We start from the raw sequence: 18,465 nt of genomic DNA, 5'->3' as shown, positions 1-18,465 counted from the left end.
ATAATTGTTATATGTAGTACATTATTATTATATATGTATTATTATTATACATTATAATATTATTATTATTGTATTATACTATTATTATTATATGTATTAATATCATACATATTATTATTATTATATAAATAATTTGTAATTTTTATTCACACAAAAAATGTAAGATTTACTGTTATTCCTTATTGCAATAATTGTATAAATAATGTCAACCCATTCACGACTGCATATTCAATTCAATTCAATTCAAGTTTATTCTCTATAATGGTTACAATGTGGGGTTTACAGGTTTTGGGTATTTTGTGGTTTACATGTTATAAAATACTAATTACAGAGGGAGCCACTAGGATACCTAGCATGGCTAGGCATTTCGAGCAGACTTAGATTAATTCTTAACATTAAATCCTTACAGATTATGGTATTAAGGCAAAGTGACTACATCATAATTTGTGAGTTTAGCAATGTGAATGCTTTTATTTTGGCACAATACAAGGTGTCAAAACAAAAGCATTCACATTGCTAAACTTACAAATTTTGATGTAGTCACTTAGCCTTAATACCATAATCTGTAAGGATTTAATGTTAAGAATTAATCTAAGTCTGCTCAAATGGACAGTGATGTCATTTGTTTACTTTGAAACAGCCAAGCAATGGATGGACCATTTCTCCTAGGTTGAGCTTTATTTCAAGGTACTTTTTGTTGTGAAAGCAATTAAAATCATATCTATTTCTGTAATATATCTTCCCTTCTGTCAAATGAGACCAAAAAAACGAGAATACAACCATAAAAACCATTCAAAATTACCGCTAAGGGGTGGCTAATTGCCGAAAAGTGAACTCCATTATTTATGCTTAGAATTCTTTCATTTTTGGTGAACGTTAAGAAGCATTTTTCCATCATACATTGCCCAAGTTTCAATAAGATAGTCCAATAAACGAGATACAATTCCCAAGATCAAGAGCAAGAGCCCCTCACCAGTGTCAAGGAACCTGCCTTGAGGTCTGCTTGCTTGTGGAAATTTTGCTCGCCGATGGAAGCAAAAAATCGACCCATCGACTGCTCGTATTTGGAAAAACTCGCACATGGACATGCTCACAAGTAGAGGTTCCACTGTGTATTGATTGAAGGAGAAATACTTTTTAAATACAAACAGGACTTATAGGCGACATAATGATCAAAATATTTTTCATTCCAGCTGCTAGTTAATGTTTGTAAAATCCTTGAGGAAATACCAACATCAAAAATATCAAAATTTTTCTGATATTTATGTTCTCCTCCAAAAAAAGATTACCAGCAAGAAACTTATAGTTTCCTTGATACTTTATTTACCGATGTAAACTATATTTAAAGAATAAAAAGACAGAGAGAGACTCAACCCTGTAGATTATCCTCCACTAGAGAGAAAAAACCTCAAAACCTCACGCCACACCACCTGAGCAAGGACAAACCAAATATTACAAGTAACCAGAACTTATTAAGAAAAAGAATGATCAGAATCTGGTACACTAATGCAGTTGGTATCATTAAGTGCCAGACATCACAGCCTTTATGGAGCTGAAACTTAACATACAATATCAAATGCAATACTGCCAGGGGTGTATCATGTACTGAGGGACAAAGTAACGAGCCAGGAGTTGCACTAAGAGAAGTCAGCAGATTTAATGAAATGATGGAAATAGGAAGCAGATTAGATAATACTTGTAGATGAATGGTTCAGAGAACCGACATGTTGATAAATTAGACACATGTGCAACTCTTGGGTATCTTTATTGAGGAAACGTTTCGCCACACAGTGGCTTCATCAGTCCATACCTAACCCTTGGGCACGACCTACTTCCACATTGAACAAATGTGACACCACCTACGTCTGCTGCACCTCTCCTGCCAACGGTATATAAGCTACTTCTCGGCACATATGCTGTACAGTGGACCCCCGGTTAACGATTTTAATCCGTGCAAGAGGGCTCATCGTTATGCGAAATAATCGTTATGCGAATGAATTTTCCCCATAAGAAATAATGGAAATAAAATTAATCCGTGCAAGACGCCCAAAAGTATGAAAAAATTTTTTTTTTACCACATGAAATGTTAATTTTAATACACACAAACTGAAAAAGGCATGCACAATTACATGACACTTACTTTTATTGAAGATCTGGTGATGATTGATGGGATGGGAGGAGGGGAGAGCATTATCTTCTTACTGTTTAGAAGGGGAATCCCCTTCCATTAGGACTTGAGGTAGCAAGTCCTTTTCTGGGGTTACTTCCCTTCTTCTTTTAATGCCACTAGGACCAGCTTGAGAGTCACTGGACCTCTGTCGCACAACAAATCTGTCCATAGAGCTCTGTACCTCCCGTTCCTTCAAGACTTTCCTAAAATGGGCCATAACATTGTCATTGAAATAGTCACAAGCACGGCTTGCAACAGCTGTGTCAGGGTGATTTTCATCTATAAAGGTTTGCAGTTCAACCCACTCTGCACACATTTCCTTAATCTTTGAAGTAGGCACAATGGATTCCACAACTAGCATAGGCTTCTCAGGGTTAGCCCCAAACCCTTCAAAATCTTTCTTAATTTCCATACTAATTCTCACCCTTTTTACCACAGGGTTGGCACTAGAAGCTTTCTTGGGGCCCATGGTCACTTATTTTCCAGAAACAGCACCGAAAATACTGTAATAATACGAAATATTCCGAGTGTATGCTTGGATGTTACCGCGGAGGCTGGCTGGTAAACAATGGGACGGAGCGGCACATGTGAGGCTGGCTGAGGGCACATTGGACGCGTCTCGGACGAAAATCGGTATGCGGGTTTTTAATCGGTATGCGCGGCAAAAATTTTGCGATAAAAGTAATCGTTATGCGGAAAAATCGCTATGCGATGCCATCGTTATGCGGGGGTCCACTGTATTCTATTCAAGATTGATGGACTGACCACATCGACCTCATTCTTCTCCTGTTCTTCACAATTCTTCTTGGTATGGACTGATGAAGCCACTGTGTGGCAAAACGTTTCCTCAATAAAGATACCCAAGAGTTGCGCATGTGTCTAATTTATCAAGATAATACTTACTGTGAAATGTAATGAGTGTGGAAGGCTTTCTGGTACAAAAGCTCACAAAGCCAGTGATCTAAATCTAGCCGCATGTATTTAGGGAAATACTGATAGGCAGTGGATACAATTCAGTTGCTCAAGGAAACACATTGTGCAGTTTTCAGAAAGTTCAACAAAAAGCATAGCTGAAATGTTCAAAGTTTCTTACAGAAACATCCACCGAAGTGTGAAGAGATATTCTGAAAGGAAAAGGGAAGAAATAAAACTGACGCTATGATGTGCCTCACAGGGAAATAAGAAACAGAAAAAATTTATATCCAGTAGTAGCAGAAAAGACAATACATGGCTGACCCACATCCTATGAGCCACATTCTTGATATCCAAACTTCACATAACCAATATGAACAAAAATGAAGTTTTGCACTTCTAACAGACAAATACAACAGTGTTATACTAGCAAGTACAACATAAACATGTGTTGCTATTTTGGGCAGGTGGAGGCCACTAAGTGTTATTACATGATTTACTTTACTGGTAGGAGTTAACCCTTTCAGGGTTGAGAGGCCCTCTCCTAAACTTGTTCTCAGGGTCAAAATTTTTTCGGAAAAAAAAAAAAATCTTATGAAATGAGAGAGAATCTTTTTCCGATCATAATGACACCAAAAGTATGAAATTTGATGGAAAACTTACAGAATTATGCTGTCGCGAAGTTAGCGACAGCGATTTCGCCCACTTTGAGCCCTATTTTTGGCCAATTCCAATATACCAGTTGACAAAAATCATAACTATTTCACTAGAACTTCACTTTTTCTATTGAATGAGTACAAGAAACCACCCATTTACTGATTACAACTATCCAATAAAGTGGTCAGAAATTGGCAATTTTGCCAATCTCTCACAAATTTCAAAAGATGCCAGTTTCCAAATAGGGTCTAGAATAAACCAGACAGATATTCCTGGCACTAAAATAACATTTTCTCTGATCATTAGTCATGTCCCCAGGCCCCTCTTACATTTGTTTTGCTTTCCACTTTGAATTTTTATTCTCACAAAAAAATAGAGAAGATTTACTGTTATGCAGACTACTGCATTAGTGTAGAAATGGTATAAATAATATCAGCACACTTTTGAAAGAATATTAGACTCACCAGTTGATGTGTATTGGACAGATGGCATGATTTGTTTACTTTTGAACTTCGGCAAAAATCTAACATTTCTGCTATTTTGAGCTCGATATCAAGGTACTTTTCTTTGTGAAACCAATCAAAATCATCTCAATTTCTGTAACATGTCTTCTATTCTGTAAAATGAGACCAGGAAAACTTGAATACAACCATAAATACCATACAAAAATACACTGCAAAATCGCTGTTTTAAACCAAAAATGCAGTCAGAGTTTTTTTTTCTCATTATGCACTGTGTGCTGAAGGATTTTTTTATACTGTGCACACTGACCACATAGACCCATTCTTTCATATGTAGGCCTACCAGCTTTCTCTCGCTACATTTGAAGGCGCTAGAATTTACGCGTATTAGTACAGCACCAACCCTGATGTGCAAGCTGTACTAGTACGGCACCAACCCTGAAAGGGTTAAAGAAAAATAAGGGTAAATATGTTTTAAGTCCTGGAAATGGGAAGTACAATGCCTGCACTTTAAAGGAGGGGTTTGGGATATTGGCAGTTTGGAGGGATATGTTGTGTATCTTTATATGTGTATGCTTCTAAACTGTTGTATTCTGAGCACCTCTGCAAAAACAGTGATAATGTGTGAGTGTGGTGAAAGTGTTGAATGATGAAAGTATTTTCTTTTTGGGGATTTTCTTTCTGTTTTGGGTCACCCTGCCTTGGTGGGAGACGGCCGACTTGTTGAAAAAAAAAAAAAATGTTTTAAGTTTTTATACATCAAGTGAGAACAACCACGACATTTACGTTCATGAGTGTACTGTGTAGTGTACACCAAGACAAGTGATTAGTGCATGATGCTCAATAAATTATTGTCACCAGCCTTTTGTTGACATCTAAAATTAACACCCACATATACAACAGTTACACACTCACACATCTGTTCAAGTCTCAGTAACAATATTTATGGTAAGTAGTAAGCCCGTAAGGGTCACAGAAAGCGAGATGAATGGTAGGTAATAAGGTTTAATGTGAGGAAGGGGAGAATTGTTCCCAATCTCTGGATCAAGAGCCTTTCAACAGTAAGTCACCAGCTTGGGGGATGTAAACAGTAATTTGATACAACTAGCCTAGCTTAAAAAAAAAAAAACTGTGTATAATTATGCACTTGAATTTCTACTGTGCACCTGAAGAGAAACAAGGAATTAGAATGCTACTGCTAATATGTGAAGACTTAGAATGTTATTCCTGACCCAGAATTAGAATGCTGTTAACATACAGAGAATCATAAAATATTACACTTGGGAAATAATGTTCACTTAGCCTACTGTTACGTATTGTGTGAAGTTCAAGATTATCTAGGCTAGAATATTGTCTCCACCTCGCTAGTTCTGTAACAGCAAGATTAATACTTCAGCTACTGCATAAATTTATATCGTGTATTTTGGTGCTTGGTTTAAAAAATTAATTGTTTGAGGTGACAGGTATCAGGTATGATGAGGTCACTGTACAGGTGGAGTGGAAGACTCAGGTGGGGCAGAGAGCTCAGGTGGAAAAGAGGACTCACCTGAGAGGGCTCCTCAAGCTGAGAGCCGTGTCAGGACGTCGCACTTCACCGATGCTGTGACGTCGTGTTGGTTTATCAAATAATCTCTCTGGTTCTCTGTAAAAAAAAACAAAGTTAATGCATAAAACATGTTTCCTCTCTAAGCTTGCAACTCAAGAGTTGTCAGGAGGCTGGAACACTACAAGTCAAAACACCAGCCATCAGCTCTAACACTAGCACCTGCCAGTGGCTCTAACACTAATATGAACCTTCAATAACAAGATCTATCATTAATTTATTTATTTATTTATTTATTTAATAATTTGAACATACATACAGAGGTACAAAAAAATACAGGTAAGAGCAGCATGCCAAAGCCACTTGTATGCATAGCATTACAGGCTGGCTTAAAATTAACTTAAGATTAACTAAGCAATGATGTAATCAGTGATAAAACATTATTGTAAACAGATAACAATAAAGCACAATTGAGTATTACAATGACAGGTCATATGGTTGCATACATTGCTGTACATTCAGTAGAATGGAGTATTCTGTTAGGTAGTGTATTTAAAAAATAACAAAGTTAGATTGGGTCTTAGGTTTAACATTTATGTGATATAATTGTGAGAAACATTTAAGATATACAATTTATAAGGTTCAGTTATTCAGTATTTATTTGGTTTTGGGTGAGTAAGTGATCTTTGAGAAGAGACTTGAATTTATAAACAGGTAGTGTTTCTTTTATATTTACAGGTAATGAATTCCAGATTTTAGGGCCTTTTATGTGCTTTGAGTTTTTGCATAGCGTGAGATGGACACGAGGAACATCAAAGAGTGATCTGTGCCTTGTGTTATGGTCATGTGTTCTGTTGAGGTTGGCAAGGAGATGTTTGAGGGGAGGGTTAATATCAGAGTTAAGTGTTCTATGTATGTAATAGGTGCAGTAATAAGTATGGATGTTTTGTATGGTGAGTAGGTTTAGTGTTTTGAATATTGGTGGAGTGTGCTGCCTGTAGTGGGAATTTATCATCATTCTGACTGCAGCCTTTTGTTGGGTAATTAGTGGTCTACTACATATAGTAGATCTTGGAATGTTAAGAGTAGCCATAACTGCAACTTGATGCCAATATTTTTAAGATATCTCACCCCCACAGACACAAATTTTCACTGGATGGTATGATTGCTTATTATAGTTATTCCAGAGTCATTGATGTCAGGGGGACAAGAGCTATACTTCATTACTGGCAGCTATGCTAACATTCCAGTCTACTGAATGAGAAGTATTGGACTCTCATGGGGCATTGACAGTGTTACTTGCTGCTGTTTTGACCTGCCACATTAAAGAATCTGTATGAATTTTGGAAATATGAATACACACATTATATATAATGTGCCAAATAGGTAAAACTTACGATTTTGGCTTAAATAGCACTGCTCTTCTTGCCGAATAAGGCAAGTGAAAATTTGTGTATGCAATAATTTTGCAAAACCATTCTGAACCTAACGAAACAAAATGTATTTCATTGTGTTGGTTTATTATTAAATTATTGTAAATTTATCTAAAATATATTTAGCTGGATTAGGCTAAATTAAACTGCACTTGTTATAATAAGGTCAGCCAAGTTTTTTAAGGTTCTTTTGATACAGAATTATTAATTTTTACATTAAAATAAATGAAAAAAAATATCTTTAACCATACAAGAGAAAATTTTAGAAAGGACTTAATTTTAAACGAGTTCTTGCTAATTGACCAATTTTACCTATTCGGCACGACGTACATACATACACATATATATTTTTTTTTTCAACAAGTCGGCCGTCTCCCACCGAGGCAGGGTGACCCAAAAAAGAAAGAAAATCCGTAAAAAGAAAATGCTTTCATCATCATTCAACACTTTCACCTCACTCACACATAATCACTGTTTTTGCAGAGGTGCCCAGAATACAATAGTTTAGAAGTATATACGTATAAAAATACACAATATATCTCTCCAAACTGCCAATATCCCAAACCCCTCCTTTAGAGTGCAGGCATTGTACTTCCCATTTCCAGGACTCAAGTCCTGTTATATAAAATAACCGGTTTCCCTGAATCCCTTCACTAAATATTACCCTGCTCACACTCCAACAGATCGTCAGGTCCCAAATACCATTCGTCTCCATTCACTCCTATCTAACACGCTCACGCACGCTTGCTGGAAGTCCAAACCCCTCGCCCACAAAACCTCCTTTACCCCCTCTCTCCAACCCTTTCGAGGACGACCCCTACCCCGCCTTCCTTCCCCTATAGATTTATATGCTTTCCATGTCATTCTACTTTGATCCATTCTCTCTAAATGACCAAACCACCTCAACAACCCCTCTTCTGCCCTCTGACTAATACTTTTATTAACTCCACACCTTCTCCTAATTTCCACACTCCGAATTTTCTGCATAATATTTACACCACACATTGCCCTTAGACAGGACATCTCCACTGCCTCCAACCGTCTCCTCGCTGCTGCATTTACCACCCAAGCTTCACACCCATATAAGAGTGTTGGTACTACTATACTTTCATACATTCCCTTCTTTGCCTCCATAGATAACGTTTTTTGACTCCACATATACCTCAATGCACCACTCACCTTTTTTCCCTCATCAATTCTATGATTAACCTCATCCTTCATAAATCCATCCGCCGACACGTCAACTCCCAAGTATCTGAAAACATTCACTTCTTCCATACTCCTCCTCCCCAATTTGATATCCAATTTTTCTTTATCTAAATCATTTGACACCCTCATCACCTTACTCTTTTCTGTGTTCACTTTCAACTTTCTACCTTTACACACATTCCCAAACTCATCCACTAACCTTTGCAATTTTTCTTTAGAATCTCCCATAAGCACAGTATCATCAGCAAAAAGTAACTGTGTCAATTCCCATTTTGAATTTGATTCCCCAAAATTTAATCCCACCCCTCTCCCGAACACCCTAGCATTTACTTCCTTTACAACCCCATCTATAAATATATTAAACAACCATGGTGACATTACACATCCCTGTCTAAGACCTACTTTTACCGGGAAGTAGTCTCCCTCTCTTCTACACACCCTAACCTGAGCCTCACTATCCTCATAAAAACTCTTTACAGCATTTAATAACTTACCACCTATTCCATATACTTGCAACATCTGCCACATTGCTCCTCTATCCACTCTATCATATGCCTTTTCTAAATCCATAAATGCAATAAAAACTTCCCTATCTTTATCTAAATACTGTTCACATATATGCTTCAATGTAAACACCTGATCTACACATCCCCTACCCACTCTGAAACCTCCTTGCTCATCCGCAATCCTACATTCTGTCTTATCTCTAATTCTTTCAATTATAACCCTACCGTACACTTTTCCTGGTATACTCAGTAAGCTTATTCCTCTATAATTTTTACAGTCTCTTTTGTCCCCTTTCCCTTTATATAAAGGGACTACACATGCTCTCCGCCAATCCCTAGGTACCTTCCCCTCTTTCATACATTTATTAAACAAAAGTACCAACCACTCCAACACTATATCCCCCCCTGCTTTTAACATTTCTGTCATGATCCCATCAGTTCCAGCTGCTTTACCCCCTTTCATTTTACGTAATGCCTCACGTACCTCCCCCACACTTACATTCTGCTCTTCTTCACCCCTAAAAGATGGTATACCTCCCTGACCAGTGCATGAAATTACTGCCTCTGTTTCTTCCTTAACATTTAAAAGTTCCTCAAAATATTCTCGCCATCTACCCAATACCTCCATCTCCCCATCTACTAACTCCCCTACTCTGTTTTTAACTGACAAATCCATATTTTCCCTAGGCTTTCTTAACTTGTTTAACTCACTCCAAAATTTTTTCTTATTTTCATTAAAATTTCTTGACAGTGCCTCTCCCACTCTATCATCTGCTCTCCTTTTGCACTCTCTCACCACTCTCTTTACCTTTCTTTTACTCTCCATATACTCTGCTCTTCTTATAACACTTCTGCTTTGTAAAAACCTCTCATAAGCTACCTTTTTCTCTTTTATCACACCCTTTACTTCATCATTCCACCAATCACTCCTCTTTCCTCCTGCCCCCACCCTCCTATAACCACAAACTTCTGCCCCACATTCTAATACTGCATTTTTAAAACTATTCCAACCCTCTTCAACCCCCCCACTACTCATCTTTGCACTAGCCCACCTTTCTGCCAATAGTCGCTTATATCTCACCCGAACTTCCTCCTCCCTTAGTTTATACACTTTCACCTCCCTCTTACTTGTTGTTGCCACCTTCCTCTTTTCCCATCTACCTCTTACTCTAACTGTAGCTACAACTAAATAATGATCCGATATATCAGTTGCCCCTCTATAAACATGTACATCCTGGAGCCTACCCATCAACCTTTTATCCACCAATAAATAATCTAATAAACTACTTTCATTACGTGCTACATCATACCTTGTATATTTATTTATCCTCTTTTTCATAAAATATGTATTACTTATTACCAAATTTCTTTCTACACATAGCTCAATTAAAGGCTCCCCATTTACATTTACCCCTGGCACCCCAAATTTACCTACTACTCCCTCCATAACATTTTTACCCACTTTAGCATTGAAATCCCCAACCACCATTACTCTCACACTTGATTCAAAACTCCCCACGCATTCACTCAACATTTCCCAAAATCTCTCTCTCTCCTCTACACTTCTCTCTTCTCCAGGTGCATACACGCTTATTATAACCCACTTTTCACATCCAATCTTTATTTTACTCCACATAATCCTTGAATTAATACATTTATAGTCCCTCTTTTCCTGCCATAGCTTATCCTTCAACATTATTGCTACTCCTTCTTTAGCTCTAACTCTATTTGAAACCCCTGACCTAATCCCATTTATTCCTCTCCACTGAAACTCTCCCACCCCCTTCAGCTTTGTTTCACTTAAAGCCAGGACATCCAGCTTCTTCTCATTCATAACATCCACAATCATCTCTTTCTTATCATCTGCACAACATCCACGCACATTCAGACTTCCCACTTTGACAATTTTCTTCTTCTTATTCTTTTTAGTAATCTTTACGGGAAAAGGGGGTTACTAGCCCATTGTTCCTGGCATTTTAGTTGACTTTTACAACACGCATGGCTTACGGAGGAAAGATTCTTATTCCACTTCCCCATGGATATAAAAGGAAAATTAATAAGACCAAGAACTATTAAGATAAAATCAAAGAAAACTCAGATGAGTGTGTATAAATAAATGTGTACATGTATGTGTAGTGTGACCTAAGTGTAAGTAGAAGTAGCAAGACATGCCTGTAATCTTGCATATTTATGAGACAGACAAAAGACATCAGCAATCCTACCATCATGTAAAACAATCACAGGCTTTCGTTTTACACTCACTTGGCAGGACGGTAGTACCTCCCTGGGTGGTTGCTGTCTACCAACCTACTACATATATATATATATATATATATATATATATATATATATATATATATATATATATATATATATATATAATTTTTTTTTTTTTTTTTTTTTTCAACAAGTTGGTCGTCTCCCACCGAGGCAGGGTGACCCAAAAAAGAAAGAAAATCCCCAAAAAGAAAATACTTTCATCATCATTCAACACTTTCACCACACTCACACATTATCACTGCTTTTGCAGAGGTGCTCAGAATACAACAGTTTAGAAGCATATACGTATAAAGATACACAACATATCCCTCCAAACTGCCAATATATATATATATATATATATATATATATATATATATATATATATATATATATATATATATATATATATATATATATATATATATATATATATATATATATATATATATATATATATATATATATATATATATATATATATATATATATATATCCTAGGTAGTAGGTTGGTAGACAGCAACCGCCCAGGGAGGTACTACCGTCCCGCCAAGTGAGTGTAAAACGAAAGCCTGTAATTGTTTTACATGATGGTAGGATTGCTGGTGTCCTTTTTTCTGTCTCATGAACATGCAAGATTTCAGGTACGTCTTGCTACTTCTACTTACACTTAGGTCACACTACACATACATGTACAAGCACTTATATACACACCCCTCTGGGTTTTCTTCTATTTTCTTTCTAGTTCTTATTCTTGTTTATTTCCTCTTATCTCCATGGGGAAGTGGAACAGAATTCTTCCTCCGTAAGCCATGCGTGTTGTAAGAGGCAACTAAAATGCCGGGAGCAAGGGGCTAGTAACCCCTTCTCCTGTATATATTACTAAATTTAAAAGGAGAAACTTCAGTTTTTTCTTTTGGGCCACCCCACCTCAGTGGGATACGGCTGGTACGTTGAAAGAAAGAAGAAGATATATATATATATATATATATATATATATATATATATATATATATATATATATATTTAATTTATTTATTTTGCAGCTGGCAGGATTTGAACCCAGGCCACCAGCTGTCCCCAAGTACAGCATCTCCTCACTTAGCGACATATACTCTTTTTACTGATGCCTCGAACTTACAACGGGCTCTCTGACCAGTATTTATACCTAAATAATGTATATTAGAGTTGATTTCCTCAATTCTGTTTATTACAATATACAGTACACTGCTGTATAAACATTTAAAAATATACCAGATTATTATTATTATTATAATCAAAGGGGAAGCGCTAAACCCGGAGGATTATACAGCGCCTGGGGGGGGGGGATGTGGAAGGCATTTAGGCTTAATTTGGGGAACTGGAGCACAGATCCAATTCCCTAAATCAAGAGCCCCTCACCAACATCAAGGAACCTTCCTTGAGGGGAAAATATACCAGAAATGTTATAAATAGTGTAAAGGTGACATTAAAGCAATATCAAAGATGGTTGACACAAGTCCACTACCATTATAGTATGCTCCTCGTTTAGCGACGAATTCATTTACCGATGGATCTTAGGTCCCAATCTCCATCGTTATGTGAGGAGAGGCTGTACTGAAAAACAGAAGGATTCGAACATGTGCATTCTGCATCAAAATACAAAGTTCTTAAGCCACAAAGCCAGACCCCAGATAAGTATAGGAACTTAGCTGAAGCTAGATGGGGTGTGTGTGTGTTTGTGTAATTTATCACAGAAATTCACAACTGACTTACTTGTTAATGGGCGGAAGCTTATCATAGGACGATCCTCTGAGTGACAACACTGACGGTGACTGTGGAACAAACAGTTGTTTACATATTACTCTTATACATACCTCAATTAACACACACACCATCAAGAAGAAAATAAAAAGTCACAATACCGTGACTGAAACAAAGTACACATACAAATAACCTGCACATAGGAGAATGGAATTTATGACAACGTTAAAATCAAATCAGATCAAAATCAAAATTTTATTTCTTTGTGAAGGTTACAATGTGTGTTTACATTTCATAATTTGATTGGTACAAAGAAAGCCACTATCATACCAAGGCAGTTCAGGCAGATTTAACCTAATACAGTGGACCCCCGCCTTACGATCAGATCCCAACTTGAACAATTATGTAAGTGTATTTTTGGGGGTCTGAAACGGACTGATCTAATTTGCAATATTCTTTATGGGAACAAATTCGTTCAGTAACGGCACCCGAACAGACTTCTGGAATGAATTAATATCGTAAGGCGGGGGTCCACTGTACTTAAAGACTACTTAAGTCTAGACAGGTGAAGAGTGGTAGACTACCAATACTCAATATTTTACTCTATTATTAATATAAGGTAGTACAATTAATAATACAAACATACATATTTAAGCTTGTTAATAATGGCCTAATAGTTAAGGGATAATAAAATATTTGGGAGAGTTCCTTTAAATTAGGTTAGAGTTTAGTATAATGTGGGTATAGTTGTTATTGAGAGATATGATTTTTTAGTATAATCTTTGATTTGTGGGAAGGGGACCTCTTGCTGTTTCGGGCAAAGAGTTCCAGATTTTAGACCCCTTCATGTGCATTGCATTTTTGCATAGTGTGAGATGGACAAGAGGGATGTCAAAAAGTGTCTTAAGCCTTGTGTTATGCCTGTGTGTTCTGCTGAAGCTGTCTAGGAGAAGGCTGAGTGGAGTTTCAGTTACTTTGTAATTTGTTCATCATTGTAAACCATGTATACATGTGTAGATGATCAATTACCTTTGTAACTTGGTCGTAATTGTGACCAGATCTACCTAGAGTTCATTACCTTTGTAACTTGTTCAGCTACCAAAACTTTGGGGCCCAGTCCCTGGACCCATTATGTACCTTTGTAATTACCTGGAGAGAGTTCTGGGGTTCAATGCCCCCACTGCCAAGTCTGTGACCAGGCCTCATGGTGGATCAGGGCCTGATCAACCAGGATGTTACTGCCTGCTGCATGCAGTGCAACATATTTACCACAGCCTGGCAGGTCAGGTATTTACTTTAGGTACTTTTCCAGTGCCTGCTTGAAGACAGCCAAGGAAATTTTTTACATAACTTCCTAAATGTACAACATATAAATGAATAATATAATAATTGTGTAATAAAATTTGATGCTGATTTGACCCTTTTGAGAAATTTTGAGTGAGGAGGGTGTAGAACAGCTGTGGAGTGATGCTGGGGAGATGTGCCATATTGACTTTAAAGTGTGAACACTGGACTGAATTGTGCAATGTAATCAGGCGTTCTCGGGTTTTCCTGCCTGAATTTTGTAATATGAACCCATGTTAATGTCCCCTGCTGAAGAATTGGGACAGAAAATTTGTGGGACCTCAAGAATTGTGTGAATGGCAGAATATAAGGGATGCAAACATCACTCACGGGGAAGTGCACCATTAGTCCTTGCATTTAAATCTCTAGCTGGCCAGTGTAGGGTCTAGGTGTCAGGCAAGTGTTGTGGTGTGATTTATCTACAGTAATTAAATGGTTAAGTGGTAATATGAATTTCTTCTGTGCACCCAGGAAGCCTAATCATATACAGTCCACAACTGTTTTTAATATTGTAATTATTAATTTAATGTCAGGTCTAGCAGTTTGTGAGTGGTGAAAAAGTGGGCATTGAGGGATTTAGAGTTCGATGATCTATTGTGACCCAAGTCTCACTTATCTCACCCAAATTACTTGCCTGTAATAATTCAGGCAATACCCTGTAAATCTCATACAGGTAATTTACTCACATAATAATAATAATAATAATTCACAAAGTAATCATTTGAATACTGCCCATAGGATGGGTATAGGGTGCACAATAAAGATATTAAGCTACATATGTACAGAGTACAAAACAAATTCTGGCCACAAAATAGAGCGAAACACCAACGTCAAAGACCTGGGAGTGATCATGTCGGAGGATCTCACCTTCAAGGACCATAACATTGTATCAATCGCATCTACTAGAAAAATGACAGGATGGATAACGAGAACCTTCAAAACTAGGGATGCCAAGCCCATGATGACACTCTTCAGGTCACTTGTTCTATCTAGGCTGGAATATTGCTGCACACTAACAGCACCTTTCAAGGCAGGTGAAATTGCTGACCTAGAAAATGTACAGAGAACCTTTACGGCACGCATAATGGAGATAAAACACCTCAATTACTGGGAGCGCTTGAGGTTCCTGAACCTGTATTCCCTGGAACGCAGGCGGGAGAGATACAAGATTATATACACCTGGAAAATCCTAGAGGGACTAGTACCGAACTTGCACACGAAAATCACTCACTACAAAAGCAAAAGACTTGGCAGACGATGCAACATCCTCCCAATGAAAAGCAGGGGTGTCACTAGCACGTTAAGAGACCATACAATAAGTGTCAGGGGCCCGAGACTGTTCAACTGCCTCCCAGCATACATAAGGGGGATTACCAACAGATCCCTGGCAGTCTTCAAGCTGGCACTGGACAAGCACCTAAAGTCAGTTCCTGACCAGCCGGGCTGTGGCTCGTACGTTGGTTTGCGTGCAGCCAGCAGTAACAGCCTGGTTGATCAGGCTCTGATCCACCAGGAGGCCTGGTCACAGACCGGGCAGCGGGGGCATTGACCTCTGGAACTCTCTCCAGGTAAACTCCAGGTTACTTGTGTATACATCATCACCTTGTGATTTCACCTCAAATAAATGCAAGCACATGAATAATTACAAGTTAATATGGAAATAATAATATAGGGAAGACTGGAGTCTCTGGTGCTTGTATTATCAAAACTGTGTGGTGACACGCAGGAATCTAACTGTATTTAGTCTTTAAATTCAAATTCAAAGTTTATTCTCTATAAGGATTACAATGCTGAGTTTACAGAATTTGGTTATTGTGTGGTTTACATGTAGTAAAATACTAATTACAGAGTGTACCACTAGAACACCTAGCACGGCTAGGCATTTCGGGCAGACTTATATTAAATCTTAAGTTTAAAATATTACAAAATTATGAGGTAAGTTGGTATTATGGCTAAGTGACTAAATACTAGTTGTGAGTTTAGCAATGTGAATGCTTTTGTTTTGGCACTAATCAGGTGGATAACTGGCTTGAGCACTGGTGACTGGCTGAAAGCACTGGTAAATGGCTGAAAGCACTGGTAAATGGCTAAAAGCACTGGTAACTGGATAGAACTGGGAACTTGCTATGAACACTGGTAACTCGATGCAAACATTGGTAACTTGATGCAAACACTGGTGACTTGCTACAAGCACTGGTAGCTGGGCACGAGCACTTGTAAATGGCTACAAGCACTTGGACAGTGGAGCCAGAGTGCACATGCTGTAGATTCCATCTCACATTGGTCTTCGAATGCATGATAAAACTGATAAATTGGCTAAGCTGTATGCTTTCAAAGAGGGAGTAGATTACAATCTTGGCTTGTCAGGTAGCAGTTTGAGAACAATAATACGAAAAGAACTTCAATTGAATTTTATTGACTTAAGACTCGGGGAGATTGGCACCAGTCAGTCCATCTATCATCATTCTATCATGCAGGAGGAGCCACATGTCTATGGTGCATCCAACAAAATAAGCAGACTCTTGGATGTCACTACTGCCCGGCTCCGACTGGGTTACAAGTATCTTTGGCAGGTTAAATCACCACCACCAGATGTAGACCAAACGAAATGTAAACTTTGCCAGATGGACTATTGTCACACCTTGCGTCATTATGTACTGGAGTGCGATAAAATTAATGAATTTAGAAGCAACTCACTCAGAAGTGTTCAAGAAATGGCAAAGTATTTTATCCACAGTGGTATATTACAGACCATTCTGGAGAAATACCCTGACTTTGCTAGCTGTAAATAAAGCATTACCACATGTGTGCATGTGTGCGTGTGTGTGTGTGTGTGCGTGTGTGTGCGTGTGTGTGCGTGTGTGTGCGTGTGTGTGCGTGTGCGTGTGTGTGTGTGTGTGTGTGTGTGTGTGTGTGTGTGTGTGTGTATCTGTGTGTGTGTGTGTGTGTGTGTGTGTGTGTGTGTGTGTGTGTGTGTACACTCACCTAATTGTGGTTGCAGGGGTCGAGACTCAGCTCCTGGCCCCGCCTCTTCACTGATCGCTACTGGATCCTCTCTCTCTCTCTGCTTCCTGAGCTTTGTCATACCTCTTCTTAAAACTATGTATGGTTCCTGCTTCCACTACTTCACTTGCTAGGCTATTCCACTTGCTGACAACTCTATGATTGAAGAAATACTTCCTAACGTCCCTGTGACTCGTCTGAGTCTTCAGCTTCCAGTTGTGACCCCTTGTCCCTGTGTCCCCTCTCTGGAACATCCTATCTCTGTCCACCTTGTCTATTCCCCGCAGTATCTTGTATGTCGTTATCATGTCTCCCCTGACCCTTCTGTCCTCCAGTGTCGTCAGTCCGATTTCCCTTAACCTTTCCTCGTACGACATTCCCTTGAGCTCTGGGACTAGCCTTGTTGCAAACCTTTGTACTTTCTCTAACTTCTTGACATGCTTGACCAGGTGTGGGTTCCAGACTGGTGCTGCATATTCCAGTATGGGCCTAACATACACAGTGTACAGTGTCTTGAATGATTCCTTATTAAGGTATCGGAACGCTATTCTCAGGTTTGCCAGGCGCCCGTATGCTGCAGCGGTTATTTGGTTGATGTGTGCCTCCGGTGATGTGCTCAGTGTTATGGTCACCCCAAGGTCTTTCTCCCTGAGTGAGGTCTGTAGTCTTTGTCCACCTAGCCTATACTCTGTCTGCGGTTTTCTTTGCCCCTCCCCAATCTTCATGACTTTGCATTTGCATTTGACTGGATTGAATTCGAGAAGCCAGTTGCTGGACCACATGTCCAGCCTGTCCAGGTCTCTTTGCAGTCCTGCCTCATCCTCGTCCGATTTAATTCTTCTCATCAACTTCACGTCATCTGCGAACAGGGACACTTCAGAGTCTATTCCTTCCATCATGTCGTTCACATATATCAAAAATAGCACTGGTCCTAGAACTGACCCCTGTGGGACCCCGCTCGTAACAGGCGCCCACTGTGATACCTCTTCACGTACCATGACTTGTTGCTGCCTCCCTGTCAGGTATTCCCTTATCCATTGCAGTGCCGTCCCTTTTACGTGTGCCTGATCCTCCAGCTTCTGCACTAATCTCTTGTGGGGAACTGTGTGAAAGGCCTTCCAGCAGTCTAGGAAAATGCAATCTACCCACCCCTCTCTCTCGTGTCTTACTTCTGTTACCTTGTCATAAAACTCCAGGAGGTTTGTGATACAAGATTTGCCTTCCA

General features: G+C 38.7%; 1 protein-coding gene across 1 annotated transcript in view; it reads right to left on the bottom strand.

Annotated features, from left to right (window-relative positions):
- LOC128703084 (kinesin-like protein KIF19) overlaps positions 1-18,465 on the bottom strand; it is a 295,621-nt gene that overhangs the window by 9,278 nt on the left and 267,878 nt on the right. Inside the window, exons 17-18 of the mRNA XM_070103638.1 lie at positions 12,906-12,964; positions 5,747-5,842 (exon numbers count right to left, since the gene is read on the bottom strand). Coding sequence (XP_069959739.1) covers positions 5,747-5,842; positions 12,906-12,964 — 155 coding nt within the window. The remainder of the gene's footprint in view (positions 1-5,746; positions 5,843-12,905; positions 12,965-18,465) is intronic.

The sequence above is a fragment of the Cherax quadricarinatus genome, chromosome 86, assembly GCF_038502225.1.
Source record: "Cherax quadricarinatus isolate ZL_2023a chromosome 86, ASM3850222v1, whole genome shotgun sequence".
Classification (NCBI taxonomy): domain Eukaryota; kingdom Metazoa; phylum Arthropoda; class Malacostraca; order Decapoda; family Parastacidae; genus Cherax; species Cherax quadricarinatus.
The sequence above is the reverse complement of the archived record's forward strand: the minus strand, read 5'-3'. Positions and strand labels throughout refer to the sequence as shown.